The sequence below is a fragment of the Salminus brasiliensis genome, chromosome 14 (assembly GCF_030463535.1).
Source record: "Salminus brasiliensis chromosome 14, fSalBra1.hap2, whole genome shotgun sequence".
In the NCBI taxonomy this organism is placed as follows: domain Eukaryota; kingdom Metazoa; phylum Chordata; class Actinopteri; order Characiformes; family Bryconidae; genus Salminus; species Salminus brasiliensis.
Window position 1 is genome coordinate 31876323 of NC_132891.1, and position 22959 is coordinate 31899281.

At 44.0% G+C, this 22959-nt stretch overlaps 1 protein-coding gene across 3 annotated transcripts in view; it reads left to right on the plus strand.

Moving 5' to 3' along the window:
• The window catches only part of vwa5b1 (von Willebrand factor A domain containing 5B1), a 56885-nt gene that overhangs the window by 2887 nt on the left and 31039 nt on the right, over positions 1 to 22959 (plus strand). For 2 of the 3 annotated variants that reach the window (XM_072656358.1, XM_072656359.1), the window contains exons 3-9: positions 5265 to 5452; positions 9426 to 9587; positions 11741 to 11960; positions 12333 to 12490; positions 12621 to 12752; positions 19190 to 19314; positions 21296 to 21472. In XM_072656358.1, coding sequence (XP_072512459.1) covers positions 5314 to 5452; positions 9426 to 9587; positions 11741 to 11960; positions 12333 to 12490; positions 12621 to 12752; positions 19190 to 19314; positions 21296 to 21472 — 1113 coding nt within the window. In that variant the 5' untranslated portion in view covers positions 5265 to 5313. Of the gene's footprint in view, positions 1 to 5264; positions 5453 to 9425; positions 9588 to 11740; positions 11961 to 12332; positions 12491 to 12620; positions 12753 to 19189; positions 19315 to 21295; positions 21473 to 22959 lie in introns of those variants that run through there. The other variant, XM_072656360.1, reaches the window with a different exon arrangement.

Here is a 22959-nt window from a genome sequence, read left to right on the forward strand (position 1 = left end):
TTAATGGAAAGCTAAACGATGAGACTCTGAAGAATAGCACAGAAAGATTTCCTAATATATCACTCAGAGCTGGAGTTCTGCTGGATTCTGTACCCCACAGTGAATATTTCACTCCATAATAAACAACATCCAAAGACTAGATTATGCCTTGCGCTCGGAGAACCACTTTAAGAATATAAAGATTTCTGTATATGAGCATCTTATGAATATGTAAATCAACCAGGCTTTACCTTAAAGGCATGGCGAAAAAACACACCTGACGCTACAGTGCTTACTCGCTCGCTCATTAGTTTCTCCCTCCAGGCCTCACGGACGATTCGGTCATCCGGCCCTCATGGGAGTGGAGGAGGTCTGGAGCTCCGTTTTTTCTCTGGGTTCCATGAGATAGCGCAAAAATGTAATCTCATCAGCAAAAGAGCTAATTGAATTTTGTGGACTAGGTGCGGCTATTTGGCGCACCACTGGCCTCCTAGCGCCCAGGATTCAGACGTCCACGTCACCGTACGACTGCTGATGACTTAAGAAAAGCTGTCTGTGAAATATATATACAGCCAAGGAAGCTTTACACTCTTATTACACTTACATTGGGGTATACGTGTATGTCCAAAAGTTTGCAGACAGCAGCTTATCCAAGGTTTCTCCTGAAATCTAGAGTATTTACAAAGAGAATTAACACCCCCCCACCCCCCACACACACACATTTACATACACCTTGATACAGCAATGCGTCTACTCATCTGGGAAGGTTGTACACTACACCTCACTTAAAATAGAGGGTCGCTGTGGCGCTGCCACTAGCCATCCTGAGCCATGACAACTTCGAGCCATCAGCAGCCAGAGTCTGAAAGAGCACAACCGGCCGTGCTCTCTCTGGGTGGGTAAAGCCGCCTATGAAGCTGGGGACCTGGCGCTTTCCTCCGAGCTTGTTGGTTGCCTGGCAATGCCGCATCAGTGGCTGGTTTCGTATGTATCGGAGGAGACGTGTGAAGTCCCAACCCACTAGTATCTGGAGCATTGCTACTGCTGGGGGGATACCCACCCAGGGTGGAATAATTGGCAGCACCAAATTGGGAGAAAAAGGAAACCAACCATGTTTTAGTTTTAGAGGCCTGCTGTGAGAACTTAATTGCTTTTCCACAACAAGAGTGTTAGTGAGCTCCACTGGATGATCATGGAGCTCCATAACTGCAAAGAATGCAATTCCACTGCTCTACAGCCCGATGCTGTGGGGCTTTATACCTCTCTAGCTGATGCATGCTATTTGGCACAGGTACCTTAGGCTCATCTACGGCTACTACACACTGTCCCATTCTACTGGCAGTGTTTCTCAATGGAAGCTACGTAGCCACAATTGCACCCTTGTGACAGCAGCCTTAATGTATACCCTTAAAAGGGGGTTGTTCTTGGTTTCTGTAGTAAAGCTGGTAGTTCTAGATACAATCCATTTTAATGCTTAAGTGGTTCTGATGCTTTTGAGAATGGATCTACACTCTTAAAAATAAAGATGCTACTTTCCATAAAGAACCATTTCTGTAAAAGAGATGCTCTTTTGAAAGTTCTAGAAAGTGCACATAAAGGTTCTTCACCAATTTTAAGGTTCTTTACTCACACACGTCTCAAGCATGGCTCTTCCATGGTATCGCTCCAAGAACCCTTGGTAGCATCTTTATTTTTAAGAGTGTATGTAGCATCAAAAAGGGTTCCACTATTGTGACGAGGCCCAAGGAACCCCTTTAGGTTCTATTTAGAAGCCTTTTTTGCTTGGGGTGTCTGGATACTTTTGGGCTGCTATATCAGCTTGGATTCACAGGACCATTTTGCCTGCTCTGGCCACTGCACTCGGCCCGCAAGCAGGCATAAATGAATTACCATCCACTCACCCTGACCGCTGTGCCGTTTCTTCCATAAGGCCGCAATCGGATTAGGGGGAACCTGTTTAGTTTGGAGCAGCCGTTGCTCTGGACACATGATGGCAGTCTTGGCACAGGCTGGCCTGTTTGGAGGGTTAATGTACTGCATCTGTCCACTCTCACTGTCACAACACAACAACATGCCCATGCCTAATGAAACTGTGTTTCCTACGCGGGTCTGTGAATTATAGGCCGCCGGGTTGGATGAATGGTCCTATTTTTTGCGCCGCTACAGATGTTTCATCTTCAGCCGTAATGTCCTTCTTCGTGGCCGGGGAGTGATTAGCTATAAATCCTTGCAGCATGTAATCAAGTCCAAAAGGCCATCCTCACAGGAAGTATAGAGACAGAGGAGGGAGGCTATTAGTGTCTCTTGTTCATCCCTGATGTGTTCGCCGAGATAAGTTTCCAGTCAGTCTGCAGTGTTAATCTATAATGAGACAAATGGTAAAAAAAAAGTGAGTAGACGTGTCCAGAGTTTTGACCACGGTGATGCAAAAAAAAAGTGGGTAAGAACTGAGGGAACACCAGACTGCTCCATTCTGTCTCCGTGTATCAGTGAGCCATATGGCCCCTTTGATGCACAAGGAAGTCTGATTCACTTTGATGGCGCTGCTTTCTCAGAGGTTGCCCAGAACTTGCTATGGGCAAGAGTCGACGATTGGCGTGCCAGAAATCTTGAATGGTTTATTGCAGAAAAAACATGAATGAAAAAGTGGGTTGGCATCATGCCAGCTTCAACAATAGAACATTATGCCATCCTTAGGTCCAAAACACACTTGAGTGTTAAGTTGTTACTGGCCTTCAACACCTCAGCTTCCAAACCTCAGCTTTATTTGTATCTGAAGTTGTCATGAAAGCCTGGACAGTACTTAAGTACTCTTCTGTAATTTGTATTTCCAACTTTGGAGACTTTTAGTCCAAGTCGTGGTCAAGGTGGTAGAAAGGCTGGTCATCCAGGTCATACTTTTACTTTACTTTTAGTCCAAGTCATGGTCAAGGTGGTAGAAAGGCTGGTCATCCAGGTCATACTTTTACTTTACTTTTAGTCCAAGTCGTAGTCAAGGTGGTAGAAAGGCTGGTCATCCAGGTAACAATACACCCTATTCTGCTAAACCAACTGGTTAAGCTGGTACAGCAGTTTAGCTGTTTGGCCTGTAATGCGTTAGCATTTCAAATTTAGCTTGTGTACTAGCTCTGTCAAGTTGGTCATCAAGCTGGTTATGTTGCTTAACCAATTTTGTCATGCTGGTTGTGCTAAACCAGCTTTGTCCTGGTGATTATACTGGTCCACTTTGCCATGTTGGTTATACTGGTCGACAATATTGGTAACTAGTAGTAGTAACAGTTGTAGTAGTAGTACTAGTATTAACACTAGTAATAGTAGTAATATTTAACACCTAATGCCTTTGAGCTAAAATACTCAAGTGGATGTCAGAAATACTGTTTGGAGACCTTTTGATATGAATATAATTTACAATTACGTTACAAAAATTGTTATTCATGATTATATATGATTATATGCGTATAATTGACTATGCAGTATCTTCCCATAAAGTACAGTACTGACAACATAATGCTAATAGATAATGTTAATGTTAATTATAATGTTATGCTAACATGGTCCAACTGCAGTAAGTCCGGCTAGGGGTAGAACTGATGCGTGCGAGTCGGTCGGTCTGGTAGGTGTCTGGATCTAGCCAAAGGATAGCAATGGTGCATTAGCTACAGACTACAGATAAACCTTTTACTGTTAGCTAAAAGGGTTCTATGTATAGTACTGAAAAAGGGCCTGTTAACTCAATAACAGCAATAGTGGAACTCATTTTGGTGCCATATTAAAATCACATTTAAAATAAGATTTAAGGAAGTATTATTATTATTAGTAGTAGCTGTAGTAGTAGTAGTAGCTGTAGTAGTAGTAGTAGTAGTAGTTCTAATAGAACTACTACTAATTCTAATAGAATAGTAATAGTACTAGTATTAGTAATAACAATAGTATTAGAATTACTAGTATACACTATACAGTCATAGTACTGGTATTAGTAGTATTTCTAATAGTAAAAGTAGTAGTAGACCCCATACTAGTATTAGCAACAGTAGTAATAGTAGTCATAGTAATATTAGTAGTATTAGTAACAGTAGTAGTAATAACAGTATGCTAGTAGTGGTAAAGTGGTATTGGAAACAGTAGTAGTAGTAGAACAATATTGATAACAGTAGCAGTAGAAACTGAGGTAACAGTATTAGTACTAGTATCAGTACTAGTATTGAAAGCAACAGTAGTAGTACTAGTTTGAGTACTAGTATTGGAAACAGCAGTAGTAACAGTAGTGGTACTAGTTTCAGTACTAGTATTGGAAACAGTAGTAGTACTAGTTGAAGTACTAGTATTGGAAACAGCAGTAGTAACAGTAGTGGTACTAGTTTCAGTACTAGTATTGGAAACAGTAGTAGTACTAGTTGAAGTACTAGTATTGGAAACAGCAGTAGTAACAGTAGTAGTACTAGTTTCAGTACTAGTATTGGAAACAGTAGTAGTACTAGTTGAAGTACTAGTATTGGAAACAGCAGTAGTAACAGTAGTAGTACTAGTTTCAGTACTAGTATTGGAAACAGTAGTAGTACTAGTTTAAGTACTAGTATTGGAAACAGCAGTAGTAACAGTAGTGGTACTAGTTTCAGTACTAGTATTGGAAACAGCGATAGTAACAGTAGTAGTACTAGTTTCAGTACTAGTATTGGAAACAGCAGTAGTAACAGTAGTGGTACTAGTTTCAGTACTAGTATTGCAAACAGTAGTAGTACTAGTTTAAGTACTAGTATTGGAAACAGCAGTAGTAACAGTAGTAGTACTAGTTTCAGTACTAGTATTGGAAACAGCAGTAGTAACAGTAGTGGTACTAGTTTCAGTACTAGTATTGCAAACAGTAGTAGTAACAGTAGTAGTACTAGTGCGGAAGTGCGGAAGTCATCCTTCTGCACTCCCACCTTCTGTATCCTAGCACTAGTACTAGTATTGGAAACAGTAGTGGTAACAGTAATAGTAGTAGTACAGTATTGGTAACAGTAGTAGTAGTAGAACTAGTATTGGAAACAGTAGTGGTAACAGTAGTAATATTTAACACTGTATCCCTTTTAGCCATAGCCAAATAACTTGCAATTAAAAACTGTCAGAAATACTTTTTGGGGACCTTTTAATAATAATTATTATAAATGATGATATGAATATGAGTTTCTATGTAGTTTCTTACAATACCAGTACAGTACTGACAACATAATATATTTAATACGTATTTTTATGTTTTTGGGATAGTGTTTGTGACTGAATCTGTCTTGCTGGTGTATTTTCAGAGACTTCACTCAACAGTGTGTGTGCCAGAAGCCCTGCCAGTCTGCAGCAATGCCAGGCCTGATCAACAAGGCCAAGCGCAGCGCCCTGCCGCTCAGCGTCTCGGACATCACTTCCTGTGTCCGTGGTTATACCCTGGCCATGACAGCCTCCATGACATATGAAAACATAGAGGACCATCCCATCGAAGGTGAGAGTCGTCTATTGCGTCTCAGACGGGATTCAGGGGACATTTCATAGAGCATAGGCCAGTGTTTTAAGTCACTGACCGCTGTAAAGTATGTGGTATGATGTCAACTGCACCTATTAACATACGGTACACCAGTGGTTCTCAGGCCCAGTTTTGGGGACTGAATTGTCAGTGTTGTTGAGGACCCGATTTCCCAATTTCCAAACACCAGCCTATTCCTTCATCATCCATTCTGACTCGTATTCCTCTCGCTGACAAGCAGACACTTTAAGACACACATGAATGAGCAGCCTGGGCCTGAGCAACGCGGCGAGCAGCCACAAAGGCATTCATGGCAGACGGCAGACGTTCCTCTGCCACCCTCCTTCTGTCTGGGGAAAGCTCAGCGCTGTCACCCATGCTAGCATTTCAGTATTAGCCTGTGACACACAAATGCACACTTCAGAGAAAGCACTGGGTTGTTTGATGTGGCCCTATCTCCAGTGAGGCCCCAGAACATCAAATCTGCATACATTTGCTTACAGGACTTCACAGAATCACCCAAGACAACACTGTACTCCAAACTGGTTTCAACTGGTGTCAGTAGAGGCACGTATTCCCTTTTTCAAGACGAGGGATAACTACCTGAATGCCATTCCTGTTCACGAAAACAGCTGGAAGGAAGGATTCTGAAGCTTTGATGGCATACCAGTATTTCTGAATCTGGGGTGCACTGTTCCTCCGAAGGTGGGAGTGCGGGAGGATGACTTCGTACAGCTGAGAATCTCAACCGTGTATATGAAGTCTATATGAAGACACTAGTGCACACTTCAAGGATACTTCGAGGGTTCTTCAGTAAGAACTATTTGGATGCTTAAATGATCCGGGTTGGGAGGATTACTTTACTGTAGTCCTGCTTGTAATCACTCCTATATTTCTTTTTTGTTGTGTTAGTGGGTGTTTAGTAATCTGATGGCTTGTGGGAAGAAGCTCTTGTTAAATCTGACATTCTTACACTGCACACAGCGGTAGCGTTTGCCAAAGGACAGGAGGCTGAACAGGTTATGGACAGGGTGGGTGGGATTCTCTGACTATCTTGAGGGCTCTGCCGAGGCAGCATGACTGGTACACATCTTGAATGGACGGAAGTGAGGATCTGGCTCGATAGTGCCTCTGTGGAAAGTTGTGAGGAAGTTGCATCAGGTGTGCTTGAGATAAAAAAAATGGCTAGGGGTTTGTTGACTGTGATGTTTGACTGCATGGTATAAAAAGTTCAAAAGTAAAAGGAACACTGGCTACGCTACCTGGACGTGGCAGAAAGAGGAGGTTATCAGGTGACTGCAAAAGACCTCAGTCAAGAGTTTTCAGTGTACACAGTAAGGCATATGCCTGTACACCTCTACTGACCCAAAAGCACAAGAACAGTCCGCTCCAAACCAGATAAATAAGCCTCAATTGTTTTGGAGGTGGGAGGTTTGCTCTCCTCATCCGTCTCAGGAAGTAAAGATGCTGCTGTGTCCTCTTGACAAGGAAGGTGGTGTGTGTGTAGTCCATGTCAGATTGTCTGTGATGCGCACTCCCAGAAGCTTTGCGCTTATCACTGTTTAAAAGGAAACTTCACTGCCTGATTAAAGGTTCTTTATATTCCTGTTGTCACACTGAGTCAATGAAGTGATTACAGTAGAAATGTCACTTGGGGGACCTTCAGGAGGTACTGATGAGCAACAGCAGTCTGCTTATGCTTAACTGTGGAGGAATGACGTATGAAGGAAGCAAATGGGTCATTTTAGTAATCAAGTAAGGACATGGCTAGAGCCTCTGCAGTTGTGAAGTTCAACAAAGTTCAACAAAGTCCTTCTCCGGCCATCTTTGCAAGGCCGCCAAGCAGTTGTTTCCAGTCACACAAGACCAGGCTCTCATCTCTATGAATATTGAGAGACCAAAATACTTCAAACTGAAGCTCATTCTATCTACTGTAGGAATATAACGTGTTTGGAGAAATGACAGTGGTCTAAAGAATCACTCCAAGGTTTTTAGCCTTGTGTTATTGCTAGCCAGTAAGAGAGTCAGTAGTGATAGAGAGGTCTAGTGCTGGACAACTCCTTGCAGATGGGTAGATCCGTTCTGTCTTGTCAAGACTCCATTTTAAGTGATGAAAGAGATGTTTTAGCAGTAGCATCATATCATATATAGTGAGATTTGGGAGGAGATTGGAGAAGAAGTGAAGTAGAGCTGGGTATCTTCAGCATTATAAGTGAGTAGGAAAAGCCATGTGGGATTATCACTGCACTGCTATACTTGAAGAATAGAAGTGGACCAAGAACTAACCCTATGGAGAACTGAGTGAGAACCTTTCCAAGTTACGTGGTGGGCTGGATTCTAACATAAGATGAGAACAAGGTTCACCCAGGCTTCTCTCCACACTGCTTTGTCAGTAAGGTTGTTCTTCTGTGAAGATGAGAAGATAGCTGTGCCAGGAGGAATGCTGTGGAGAAGGATATGGTACCTGTGCTGTGGAGATGTGTGTCTAAGGTTTGCAGTATTTTTGCTGGTAATTCTGAGATTTCATCACTTTCATCCTCATTGAGTGATTTCAAGGTTGGCAGAGTCTGGCTGTTGTGTGTGGGATGGCTCTGCCATTGCCAGATGATTGAGAGAATCACGGATGTCATCCTTCTGTTCGTTGTATGTCATGAACTCATTGGCAGCAGGAGAAGGTGTGGGAGGTAGAGGGGATTAAGTAGAGAGGAGAAGGTGGAGAACAATTTTCTTAGGTTTGAGATGCAACCATTGATTTTGAAATGAAGACAGATTCGCCTCTGTGACCACAGAAAGGAAAGGAAATAATCAGCTCACAGCAGTCTAGTGTCGGCAGAGCTAGACTTTACCTCCACTGTTCTCAGCTTTGTTCTTCAGACTTGAGAGTGTTCAAGAGACCAGAGACCAGAGGATGATGCTCTATAGTTGCAATAGAAATTATTCAATTATTCAATTATTCAGCTCCTTGTTTTTTTTATTTTTTTATTAGCAAAATGTATCTTAAAGGAAAATTCCTCATAAGAGAACATCTTATGCCTTCATAAGTGGTAGGAGTGCTTGAGATAAAAAAAAACTCGCTATGGGTTTGTTGACTGTGACATTTGACCTCATGATATAAAAAGGAACACTGGCTACGCCACCTGGACATGGCAGAAAGAAGAGGTTATCCCCGGCTTCCATCAGATTCCTGAGGAGGTAGGTGGTCAAAAACTCGAGTGACTGCAAAAGACCCTAAGCAAGATTTGGAGGCAGCAGGCACTGAGTTTTCAGTGTGCACAGTAAGGCGAATACCTGTACACCTCTACTGACCCAAAAGCAGAAGAATATTCAGCTCCATACTGCTGAGAACCAGATAAATAAGAGTTTTGGTGGTGGCTTAGTGATGGTCTGGGGCTGCTTTGCTTCCTCAGGGCTAGATGGATTCAGTCAAGTATCAGGGAATTCTAGGAGAAATCCTTGCTTGGGCTTCCTCATTGGACCTTTCAACAGGACAAGGACCCCAAGCACACCTCAGAGTCCTCCAAGGCTTGGTTTCAGAAGAAGTCCTGGAAGATTCTGGAGTGTCCATCACAGTCACCTGACTTAAACCCCATAGAGAATCTTTGGTGGGATATAAGGAAGGTGGTTGCAGCAGCAAGCCCAAGAATATTAGTGATCTGAAGGACACTGTCCATGAGGAATGGGCTAAGAGTCCTCAGGAACGCTGCCAGAAGCTGGTGTCTGGCTATGCATCACGTTTGCCGCAGGTCATAACCACAAAAAGGTGCTTTGACTAAGTACTAAAGATGCTTGTGTACATGCCTGCCTGCCTGGCCAGACAGTTGGACTTTCTGGACCTGAATGGTCTCTCTGTAGGTCCTCTCTCTGTATTTCTGTGCCTACAGATGCATGTTTTCAAGTTTTTTTTAGTGTGTGTTATGTAAGCATTCCTCTTTTTCTGTTTCCCTTATTGAAGGTATCTTCATTTACCCCCTGGAGGAGGGTGCGGTGGTGGTGGGCTTTGAGGCGATGATATCCAGTCAGATCATAACGGTGCAGATCAAAGACAAGACGAAAATCGATGACTGTTACTTCGACTGCTGCACGGCCACCAATGGAGCTCTACAGACCGGCAGTGGTGAGGCTTTCATGCTTTCCCTTCGGTTTTTACCAAAGCGGAGGAAAACCAAATGTACACAGTCTTGCCCAGTGTAGCCTAAAGGCAATCGAGCCAAAAGATGTTTAGTTTCTGAAGTTTGGTTGTTTAGTAGTTTTCCAGCTGGAGCTGTGAGGCTAATGTGTGGAAGCTCACTACAATACCATGAATTAGCACTGTACTGACTGCATATCTAAATAAAAGCATAAGCAAACAGGCAAAGAAAGATGGACAGTGCAGGTACAATCTGCAACTCTGACTACATCTGGAATTTCAACATGGCTTGTTCTGGCTCCAGGCACTCCTAACTGACCAGACTCTAGTGATTTGAGACCCCATTTACACCTGATCACTTCATCCACTTTGAGTATTAGGGTAATAAATGGATATTCCGAATCAAGGCCCAAAAAATCATCAAATACCTGGACTGGCTAGGGGTTTGTTGACTATGAGGTTTGACTGCATGGTATAAAAAGTTCAAAAGTAAAAGGAACACTGGCTACGCTACCTGGACGTGGCAGAAAGAGGAGGTTATTACCGGCTTCCACCAAATTCCTAAGGAGGTAGGACGTCAAAAACTAGAGTGACTGCAAAAGACCTGAAGCAATATTTGGTGGCAGCAGGCATTGAGGTCCAAGACAGATACAAATCTGATCACTTAAACCATTTCTGCAAGTACACATTCCAATACCTCCCAGTACAACTGAAACACCAGTAATAACTGCTGCAAATTAAGCAGATTTGCATATTTTGGCCTACAAGGCAATCAGGTTTCAGTCTGACTGACCAAAGATGCATTAGACTAGCCAGTGTAAATGCATGTGGCTAAAATCTTATCAGAGATCTGGATCAAAATCCAGATACTAGTCACATGAAGTGACTAGGTCTCAATGGGGTCTAGAAAACAGGTCAGCAAGTCCGTTCAGTGGTTTGTAGCTACACTGGAGCCAGCGCAAGGACCTAAATGTTGGAGTGATGTGATCAAACCTCCTGGTTAACATTCAGGATTATTTGTGCTGCATTTGTGTTATGGATGTTCTGGCCTGTAAAAAGACTAATCCAATAATCCAATCTACTGGAGACAAACAAGCAAATAGGTTTTTCTAGTTTGTTATATTTGATCTGATTATTATATTATATATGTTTTGACATTTGAATATGGGTCTGAATTATTAAGACTTTCAATATTAAAGATATTGTGAAATACTGGAAAATATTGTGTGGACTAGTTAGCAGTACATTTTTATATATGTAAATTGTTCCAGATTAATTTTTTTATGAAATCTTGGGATTGTATTTGATTATAACTCACTCAACACACGTTAACATTGCTAAAGATTATCCACAAGGGGGCGCTGTTAAGAATGACAATTATAATATCCCTGCACAAACAGTAAGTCACCTTGTGTGTTTAAGGCTACATGGCATTGCACTAGGAAAATCAGGCCATGAACACTTATGGTTTGGGCTATAAATTCTCCTCATTCTCGAGCAAAGGCTTCTTGCGTGCCACTCTGCTCCTTATGTTGATGGTCTTTTAGGCACAATTCTGTGAATTTCCTGTAGACTGGGATTTTTGCCACTGCTGGTAGACCTGTATGACTGTATGTACACTCCCATACACCGGCAGATTCAGCTAATTCCTTCACACCAGAGTCTTTGGCCACGCCCACATGCAATCACTCCTTTCTGCCAATCCTTAACATCTGCTTTGCGACCCATTGTCCACACATCCCACAAGACAGTCACTGCACTGCACCACCTCTCAATCGATGAATCCCGTCACACATTCATAGCCTGATCGTCCTTGTGCAGCGCCATCTGCAGGGGCCTGAAGTTACTACCACCTTAAACATGCAAGGTGAGTAATTATTAATCCAGGGAGCTTATGAATGTGAGTGCTTACTTAGGAGGGTTTGAGGATAGCATCATAAGTATCATAAGGTCAGGTTATGAGTGCTGGTATACAAGGATATTGTTTCCCTCATATATAAGGCCTCAAAGTATAAGGCGCGGTCTGTATGTCCATGGCACTGACTCCACTTCATTCCCTCATCACAGGTAATGGAACAGGTTGATTGTGAGGGCTGAACGTGGGGGAAAGGGGCCTGATTGGATTTGTGATTGTGCCGCAGGTCAGGTGCTGCTAGATGAGGATTTGGAGCGGAGGGTGCTCGTGGTGAACCTGGGGGTCATTCCCCCTCTGGAGACGGTTAACGTGTTGGTCAGCACGTCCTCTGAGCTGTCCACCCTTCCCAATGGGGGCATCCGGGTCACCTCGCCTCCCGTCTGCAGCCCCAGGGTCCAGCGTTCCATTAAAGAGGAGCAGGCCTTCTCTCCAAGCGCAAGCAGGAAGTAAGAGACTTTCCAGACTTTTCGGCAGCAAGGATTCTTCCATCAGCCATGTCTTAGCTTCTAGAATCACAAAATCAGACCCAAGAAGTGGGCAGTGTCTACCTCGCCCCCCTATAGCACCTCCTAGGGGTTATCTGATGCTACAGAACTGACAGTTACCATTGTCCTGCAACATGTTGAGCAGTTGAGCACTGTTATGTAAACAGCAGTCGGACACTGTAGCGCTTCACGGTTCTTGTAATTGAGTAATTGCTTGCTAGCCTTCACCCTTCCAGGCAGCACTGGTATCATCAGGTGATCGAGGGGGATCTTGCTAGTGGGTTATGCTGGTATGTGAATTGTTTTCCTTTCGTTCTTTGCTCTTTGACTCAGGAGAGACAGACACCACTGCACTCTAGGTTCTCATGAGCAGATCCAGTCTCTGAGCAGCCAGCTGTGTCTGGCCTGGCTATTGGAGGAGGAGTCCATTAACTCCATCGACTACGAATTCAACTTCCAGCTGGAGATCAGAGGGCCGTATCTGCTGGCAGGTCAGTCAGAGCTCCCTGTCGATCACACAGAATCAGCCAGAAAGGAAAGACAGATGAGAGGGAAACCGAAAACACACAGGTGACAACATCACATCACATGCTGCAGGTTTAACGGTGTGTTTGTGTGCAGGAGTGGAGAGCCCCTCTCACGCCATCCGGGCCGATGCCGACCCGTCAGCGCGCTCCGCTACCAGCATCGTGGTCACCCTGGCGGACAAGTACACCTACGACTGCCCTGTGGAGATCATCATCTACCCAAGTGGTGTGTACCACACGTGTAGACACACATTTATATGCACATGCAGCTGTGTGAAAAAGTAAAGACACCCCTGGAAGGACACTGGGTTGCTGGGTGAATCCCAGGTCTTGCTGCTTGCCATCAGCAGCCGGAGTCAGAAAGAGCACAATTGGCCTTGTTCTTTCAAGGGTGTAGTGATGGCTCTTCCACCCCACATCACTCCTAGCGATGCTGCATCATCGGCAGTTGGTAAAGAGGTGGTGGATGGCTAGACTTGTGTCGGAGGAGACATGTGCTGGCCTTCACCACCTCTAAAGTTGGGAGCATTGCTAGTGATGGGAAGTTCACATGAACGAGGGTAATGGACAATGGGTAATTGGCCTTCCAAATTGGGCAGAAGAACGACCATGCCAGAAGTCCTGGTCTGTGTCTAGCTGTTCTCTAGTCTTGCCCTGATGTTTCAGACGGCTAAGGTTTCCTCCTTGCATACGTCCCATTAAAATCAGACTAGTCAGGTTTCTTTCGGACGGTAGATGCTATACTTTGACTTCAGCTGTGGTAAGAGCTACCTGTAGTTTCCCATAATGCCATTCTAGGATTGTTTGAGACTTCTTTACACAACTTTTTTACATGTACATTACAACGGCTGATTTCAAATTGTTCTGAGATCTTTTAAACCCCTTCCTGGACTCATCTGCATCTTCAGCTTTCTTTCTGAAGGCCTCAGAGAGCTCTTTGGATCTGGCCATTATGATCTTCATCACTCACTTCAAGAATCAGAGCAAACCAACCTAAGAGGCTGTTTACGCATGTTGGCACTGCCATGCGTTTCTGGTGACCGGATCACCTTCAGATGTCATAAAAAAGCACTTTCTAGATGGATTGTGATTGGATCGGACCAGATTTGGAAGTGGTCAGAGATAGATCTCATCCACATTTAATACAAACATGAATGCAATGCGTTTTCTGTGATCCGATTTCCTCAGGCAAGCGAAAATACGTCTGTCAGAAGAAAAATGAAACATAAATACCAGTCATTATTACTGTGGATCTTGGCTTTTCTCTTTCCTGTTTGCTCTCTGTATCTTCTCATGTGTGTGTAAGTGAGTGCTCGTGATCATGATTACTAACCGGTAGATGGGAGCGGGATTATAGAGTTTGTTCCCTTGTGGTCTGTCACATTTTCTGTTACAATAATGTGAGAACCATCTGTTGTTCCACAGTGTTGTAGAACCTCCACCATACCTCACCAGACTGTAACTGTTCACAGTCTCCGGAGCCCGGCAGTTTTGATAAAAACTAGTTGTTTGCAGGTAAAACGGAGTAAAACAGAAATGATATACGGGATGTTGTGCTTCTCACGCAAAATCGGATCTCATCTGGTCACACTTTTTAGATCCAGATACTATCCAGGTAGAAAAGGTACAACCAGGCTGTAAATACCTGAGGTTTAAATAAGACGGGCTCCTCCTGAATCCTTTCTAACCAAGTTCTGATCTTCTGCAGCTGATGTTCTGCACCTGATTCTCATTTTAGTCGTGCTGAGCTATTTAAATTGGTCTCGTTTGATTAGTTCATTGCCAACAACAGAAAGTTTGCACATTTGGATAATGAACCTAATTTGCAATGGGGCTTGCATCACTTTTTTGCAGCTGTTGCTACCATCTTTCTCTGCTCGTGCTATACAGGCACAGCAATTGTCCTCTTCAGACATCAGTATCCTTTTCCGACTCACTATTGACCCTCCTAGATGGAGAGTATATGGCCCTCTTGGATGGAGTGGTTTGGAAGTATATCTACGGAATGGATAAACTGCATGGATCTTGCTACTATTGCCCATTTAAGAATTGCATCACAATCCTATTGATGGACCCCCCCCCCTTTGTAATCATCGGTGAAGGACTGGTAGAGGGAGTTACTTTAAAAGGCTTCAGTGTTTTGATAGGTCTACTGTACAAGATCCAGCTGTCACAGCTGTGGAGAAGTATGGCAAAAACCAAATGGCCTAAGATTGCAACCTTGGCAGACAGATGGTGTTATTCAGCTTGCCAGAGAAGAAAGAGGCTTGTTTGGTCCGCTTGTTTCTTCTTATGTCTTCAATACGGAAGGATGGAACCACATGGACACTAAAGGACTGACTCTCTACTGGCATAGCACCTTGGATCTCAAGTGGCACAGCAGCTAAGAGGGTCTTTGGGCCTGTCAAAAAGTGAGGAGACTAGGCTAGCATTTTCTTTTCAATTTATCAGATTTTTCACCCATTTTTTTTGGACAGCCAATTACCCAACCCGTACATACTCTCCCCCACATCGCACTACTGCAAAACTAAAGACTTCTGTCTTCAGTTTTCCACAGCTGGTTTGACAGTCCTTTACTGCCATTTTATGGTGAATCTAACCAAAATATGTCCCAGGTTAGCATTGTTAGCAAGCATTGTCCAGTAGTAGTGCTATACATTACTAGCACTTCTATCTATTTGTGTCCCATAAAATCAGTCACACACACAGTACTGTCCAACTGTGCATGTCTTTCCTTAATAGTTGGACACGCAAACTACAGCATAATGTGTTGTTATCAACTGGTATCACGCACAATGCTAACCTGGGACAATGCTAACATAAAAGGTGGGACATATTTGGTTAGATTCACCATAAAACACCAGTAAAGGATTGTCAAACCAGTTGTGCCGAACTCTTTAGGCGAAGTCTGTACAGTTATCTGAATGTTACTTGTGTGTGACGTCATTCCCAGCTCCGACATCCCACTTCCGAGGTAAATTGGACGCAGCATTACCCTCAAGCCTCTCCAGGACATCACATGGAAGGGATGTGTGTTACCATACAATAGCAAGTCTAATTAAGTGTGCAGTCCCATCATTTGTTAATGTAATTTTTTCCTCTGGTCTGGGTCGTGGTGAGTCTACCCGAAATATCCTGAAATAATGGATCGGGAGCCAGTCCAAATGGATATCTATTTTTTGAATAAATTGAAATGAATTACTTTATAAATTATTATAAATAATTGACCATATCGCAAGGTCATGGTGAGTACATGTTGCGGGGGCAGCGAAGCGCCTCATGCACATGTACTCATGGACCACTGTAGTACTCTGCAGAGCGTGTGACGCATTCTAGCCCACCGCGCTCTAAAACTCCTTACCACCTGTGGTCACACAAGCCGTCATGCCGTTACTGAGCCCGGCAGAACTGGGGGCAAGCCTGGGGAGGACACAGACAGACAAACACACACACACACCGACCCTCTGTTCTCTACGCTGTGTGTTAACGGCACAACAGAGCCTCTCGAATCCAGCCAGCCTTAAGGCTTCCCCTTAATGTGCCTTAATGCTTCTGCACACCCCCGCCGAGTGTGGGCTGTTTATTAGATCAGAAACTATTGAAACATCATTCCTCGCTCCATAACCTCCCTCACTGCTGCCTGGTGTGGGCTGCCGCTCAGACGTCCTCCGGCAGCTCCGAGCTCTGAGACCCCCCCTCCCACCTTCTTTCCTCCCTTTATTACACTCTTCACTCCCAGACCTCGCTCACACTGACCTCCATCTCTTGTCTCAGAGAAATGGGAGAAATAAATCTGCCTGTTCAGGCCATCCCTCCTCAAGACTGACCAGCAGCCAGTGAAGCAGAAACCAATCCAGCATGTCTGAGACTTCTTCTTATCCAGAGCAACTTAGCTTCAAATAATGTTCCAAGGAATTGAACCCAAAGTAGACTGAATAAACTGAAAAATGATCATTTGACAGAATTTTAGTAAGTAACTCATAAGACGTTTTTAAGGCCACTTCTGAGCAACCCCCCCTCTGGTCCCCAGGGCCGACAAACCCCTTGTTTACAGGATAAGTACACTTGAAAATCCAATTTTCCCCTTATCTGGATCGGACATTGTCTATAACAGGGGTACTCAGTATATATCTAACAGGTCCACTTACCAAATTCCACCCGGTTGAAGAGTAATATACATTCTATGCATCCCACAAAGTACCAAAGAATAGTCCTCAAAAAAGGGACAAAAGTATCCGGACACTGGCTCATTCATTGCTTCTTTCGAAATCTGAGCCAACTGAGCCAATGCTACCCTTACCAAGTTGTTGCTTAGCGTAATTAGTGTTTTTTGGATGATAAGACATTGGTGCTCTGAGTCTAAATGACTATTAAATCACTGCTGGTATAGAAAAGTTTTCTCTCCGCGATTTATTTGGTGAACAAAATTTGCATTAGAATTCATTTAGGTCTGGACCCGGACCGGAGTCTGCCTATCGAGTACCTCTGGTCTATAACAGTATCACAAAACTGCAGCTTTTTACTAAAATACTCCTTTTATACTTCAGTTTTGCTCTGCAGGACTTGAAGGCCTTTGCCAGGATAAACCATGACCCAAACGGAAAGTATTCTTATACTTTAGACATCCACAAGCAATCTGCTCCCGGTTCCCCATGCCACCCTCCTCCCAGCATGTGTGCGCACAGTGCTAATAATGGAGCTAATATTCTCGCACAATGACATGGTAACTCATCCTGCAGGCTCTTTCCAGCTCTTTCCTCTGCTTTGTCCGGATTCTCTCATCACTGGCTGACCTGCATCAGCCGGTCGATTGATTGCTGGAGCAGCAGCAGCAGCAACAGATCAAGGGTTCAAAAGCCATTGACCACAGCTCCACATGGCTGACATGTTTTTTGTTCCATGTGTACAGATTTCTTCTTAATATCACTGGATTCACTGAATAACAAGGCTGTTAAAGAGCTAAAATACGACATTTGCTACGTGCGAGCTAACGGCTCACTTTTGGGAACCCTTGGGAAAATAGCCAAGCAGGCCTCATCAATCGTAGTCGATACGTTGCTTTGGCAGTATTTATGCACAATTTGAGCATCAGATCTTGCTATTCATTAGCATTACACTTTAATAGAGGGTATGAACGTGACATCACAGGTGGCGGGAGTCACTGTGGCCATGCAGACTGAGTGGCAGTGTTAGCGTTTTTTGCAAAAACACAAAAAAATGGGAAAGAGCTGTTGTGCGATTGATTGTATAAAACTAATTCAGCAGGAACCCAGAGCTCTCCTTTTACAGACTGCTGAAAGCTGAAGAGAAAAGAAGCTAATGAATTGCTGCAGTTCACAGAAACATCTGGAATCCAGGCACCGAAACCTTTGGAAGTTCACTGAGTGGTTCACTGAGAAATGCTAAGTTCAGTGAGGGTATGACGGAAAGCTAGCAAACCTGGATGAGCCAGTCTACTAAATAGGCCTGAAAACACTGGGAAAGACTCCCAAGACCATTCCCTTGACTCTGTGCTCTCAGATATGAGGCTTTATCCACTAAACAGGTGGATTTTAGCTTTAGTTAACCGGACCGCTGCAGAGTCTGTCGCGACGCATGGGGTTGCCTGATCGGTTCGTCTTCTCGCCTGCATGGCTGAAAAAACCTTCTCCTCAGAGAACGGCTCCATGTTTGCAGGTGTTCATGCACGGTGAACTGCTGTGACTCCAGACAGTGCTGTTGTTCATTGCTATCCAAGCAAGCAAAAGAAGAAAAAGCTACGGATAAACCTGCTACCATTTTGCAAAAACGTGCACAGAAAAGGGACTGTTGAAATGACACAATCGCTACATGATTTGTATGGAACAGCAGATTTTCATAAAAGTAGTGTGGCGATCCCCTGGGAAGAGGGTATGGACCGAGGCTCAGAGACAACACAAACACATGGCTCAAGTGACTCACCAACCTTTATTTCAACTCACCCTCCACCACCCTCACCCTCCACCCAAACAACAGCTCTAATAGTCTCAACACACGTACAGAATTCACGTCTAGTCTCTGGCAGCTCAGTCTGTGCTCTCTCCTGGTTCGCTCCCCCCGTGTATTGACTGAGCAGGCCTTTTCAGTCTGTTCACCTGGGCTCGTTAGACTGAACCTGCGGCCGGTGTAGAGGTGTAGGGTGGCAAAAGTGGACCCCAATTTAATGTTCTGCTAAGCTTAAAAGTTTTTAATACTTTTGATGCTCACATATAGTGGAATATTGGATCATATTCCTCAATAAATAAACAACCTCATTTTCTATTATAGTCTTATTTGATTGGATTTTTGTAACATCACTAACATTTAAATTTAAGGCATTTACCAGATGCTGTTATTCCGAGTGACTTGCAGAGTGACTTGAGTGAAAATCTAATGTTTTAGGTTAAATTTATAGTTATATATATATAAAATTATATATAATATGAGCTCATCATAAAGGTTGGCCAGCTAGCTAATCATACCAGTGAAAGAATAACACCAGATAACTCACCTTATACACATGACCTTTACTACAGTCGCACCCACCAGTACAATAAAAAATATGTTTTAATATAAATAGGATTTCTGAACTATCACTGTAATTACATGTTTTGGTGAGAGCCTGAAATTGCTCTGATCTCCAGATGTTCTGTTTGCCATCTACAGAACCGCATCTTCCCCATGTGCTAATTGAAGACGGGGACATGACACTGGAGGAGTATGACGAACATCTGAAGGGCAGGAGCGACTACATAAAAGCCACCAAGAAGGACTCCAGCAATGAAAAGAAAGTAAGAGAGAGAGAGAAGAGGGGGGTGGGGCAGGGCAGAGAGAAGGAGATAAGGTCAGGATGAGGGGAAAAAAAAGTAAAAGAGCCAGGCAATTAATTAATGTCCAGCTTCTGCGATGATGAACTATAGAAACAGCAGGTCAGAACAGGACCTTAGGCCTTGGAGCTGTAGTCTGAAAGCTGACAAACGACTTACAGCAGAGGGAGAAAGCAGCAGACCTAACGTCTATAATGAGCTGATGATTATTTGATGTAGTACATCGATAATGAGCTGATAATTAGAAGCTTATCTGATGAGTTCATTACTCGAGCGTTGAGTAATGCACCAGCAGGAGAGTGTTTCTGAACGCTACAGGAACTGAGCAAAGCTATACTCATGTAGAGCTCCAGCTAATGCACACTTCCTGCATCTTGTTTGTTGGAGTGACGCACCTGTGACAGAAGTGCTCAGTAAAATCAGTTCTACCGACCTATTTGTGCCCCATCTTACACCCTGTGCAAGGCGTGCCGCGATGCTCACTGCTATCTTACACCCCGCCAACAGTCTATTATCACGACTTCCGTCTGCAGCGTTTAAATAGCAATGCTGCTCGCGATGGGCGTGGTGGTCTCAATGGTGGTCTCCACTGACTGAAAATAGCCTAGGCAGATGTCAACAGTCAGACGTTCGTTGCTATCTTGGTAGTGAATTGTCAACACAGGTGCGTGCACGCTCGTACACCTCCCCACACTTTACACCACGGAAATAGCAACCCGCCAAGGTCAGACAGACCGCACCTGGCTCTTAAAGGGGGCGGCGAGAGACGTGCTGATTGGTTTATTACTGTGCGTGACCCCCAAAAAAACACCCCTGATTAATTAAGAGACCCAGTACATGACTTTTCGAGCCACGCAAGGTGAACCTTTCCCATTGTTATGATAGTAAAGACACACCGACATGCCTTAAATCAAGCTATGCGGTATGCGGTTGATGGCTCGCCCTAAAATAGGGCCCCTTATGTGCTGTTAATCACGTCAGATTGTTTGTCTGTAATTCTGACATAGACTATGCTCAGACTAAGTGTTATTTCAAAGAGTTCTTGTTCTCATACTCGCAATAAAAACACATAAAAATGGCTTTTTTTGGAGCCCAACCCTTCATACGCTGCCCAAACTGATCAAAAACAGTCTTCTTCCATGCGTGTGTTTTTAGTTTTTGGTCTTGTGTGAAATGCAGTGTGAATTTGCAAGGAATGTTAGGGCAGATGTGTTCTCCTTGCCAGTATTCGCACAAAGGCAGGTTTGCAATTAGATCCTTAAATGACCGTTATTCCTCAGCAAGAGGCCGAGAACATTCAGCTGCAAAAATGATGGGCAATGAAAAGGGGTTTCTATGGAAACCACCTGAGGTCTTCGGCGGAGTGGTCTTGGCGTTTCTACCTACGGGGTGGTAGAAGAGGTCTTGAGCACCTCTTTTTTTCCCTTTCTGACATGTTTGCACCAACAATTAAAGCTTCAGAACTGCGAGGAAGGGAAAGAAGAAAGAAAGAGGTTTGGATATCAGAGGACGAGAGCAGGAGCGTGCGCTAATTTGCCGGGATATGAGATCCATTAATAATGGAGTATGGCGAATCCTGCGCACATTCATTTAACTGGATTTTCATTTAGCCCATTTCAGCTGCATTAGAATACATAAACACCTAAATGTAATTTACTGACAAAGAACGTAATCTCCTGAAAGGGTAATTGCTACTTTGTTGGCTCGGAAGAATTGAATTATTCAATAGTTTCATCCTTTTTTATGAGAATTCTGTGGCATTCTTTCGCACAGAACACTCCAAATATTAGGACAGCATCATCAAACTCCGAGCAACAAGAAACCTGAGAAATACTTTGCATTAAATAGGCGTTTTAGCATTTAGACTGCTAAGCACTGCTTCAGCTAATGGAAGCCAAGAAGCTTCACTTCTGCACCTATCCCACTGGTTTTCTGCCCTGTGTAGGTGGATATCATCCATAAAAGGCTCCACAAGGACATCCTCCACAACCCTGTGGTCATGCTGAACTTCTGCCCAGACCTGCAGTCCATGACCTCTGACCTGCGGAGAGTCCAGGGAGAGTTCATCTTCCTTATTGACCGCAGCGGGAGCATGAGCGGGGTCAACATCAGCCGGGTTAAGGTAAGGATTGCTACACATTGCAGGCTTAGGCAGCACAGTTGCAATTGCTGCACAACTTATCAGCCCCCTCCGTCAGAACAAAACGTGGCCACCATAGGACCACCCCTGACCAGATATTGTTGGTGTGGTGGAACATACTTGGAGAGCGAATGACATCCATTCTTCCCTCTACCACTGAAATGTTCCCATTTACCACTGGCTGCAACACAAGCCTGAAGCATGATCAGCCCACCCCGGTGCTTAACAGTTGGAAAGGTGTTCTTTTCATACCTTCGCTCACTGTGAATGTTAACCCCTCAAAACACGTATGGACCACCAGCGGGCAGTAGATGTTATTATAAACTTCTACTACCAAAGAAAAACACCTCCAGTTGGTACAGATGTCCCTGTAGTTAGTGAGTAATACATCTTAGTGTGCAATAAGCCTTTTTGGGGTTAAGGGGTTAACTTCATCAGCCCACAGGACTGGTTTCCAAAATGCTTCAGGCTTGTTTAGATGTTCCTAACGCTGACTTTTGTAAGTGAGGATGCAGGACTATTTCGATACTGACATAAATAATTGATTATTAATGCACAAAGGTAACCAGTAAGCTGATTGGCTCGTTTTGTTGAAGGGCGTGAGTTTTTGCGTAACTAGCTAGCTGATTGGAAGACTGTATTTCACACTGTTATGGTTAAACTTTCTTAGCGCGAGAAGCACACGTGATGACATTACCAACTAGTCGACTATTAAACTAGTTACCATCAATTTTTGTTGTATTATTTTTTTTTTTTGTATTTTAGTCTATATAAGTTGATGGGTCATTGCACCCCTACTTTCTAGCAATCCTCCAAGCAGTTTGCATCACCTGGCTTTTCATAACAATCACGAATATGAACAATCCATAGCCCTAACAAGCTACCGAAGGTCTCAGCCCTTTGTGGAAGTTATCTGAGATCTCAAACATCTTGCGGTGCTCAAACTTTTGATGCACTAATTTGGATGAATTTTTCATCTTTAACTTTGTCTTTTTGGAGATCCTACATGCACCTTGCTTGGCTATACAATAAGTCGCAATAAGACCGTTAAGACCGTTACAGCAGAGTCCAGCCTGGACACTCATTCTGGTCTGCACGCCACCAGCTGCATGAGTGATTTGGGCTGCGGTGTTGGGAGGGTGAGTGAGTAGAAGCAAACACGCTGACGAGTGTGTGCTGCTTGCTGAAGCCAGGCGTGTGTGACGCACGAGGCAGCGATGACTCACTCCGGGTTTGATTGAGGATGCTCCTGCACCGCCGGCACCACCACAGAAGCCCACCTTTACGGAGCAGGTCAGCCTAATGATAACGATATCCCTCCAGAAACACGCCTGACCTTGGAGATAACTTCATCCCCAGAGGAAATGTCAGCCGTCCAGGTTTATCCCTGGGGATGGGGAGACGGATGGAAAAAGAGGAAATGGGTTTGAGATAGGGATGTACCGATCTGATCCAGTCGATCGGGACCG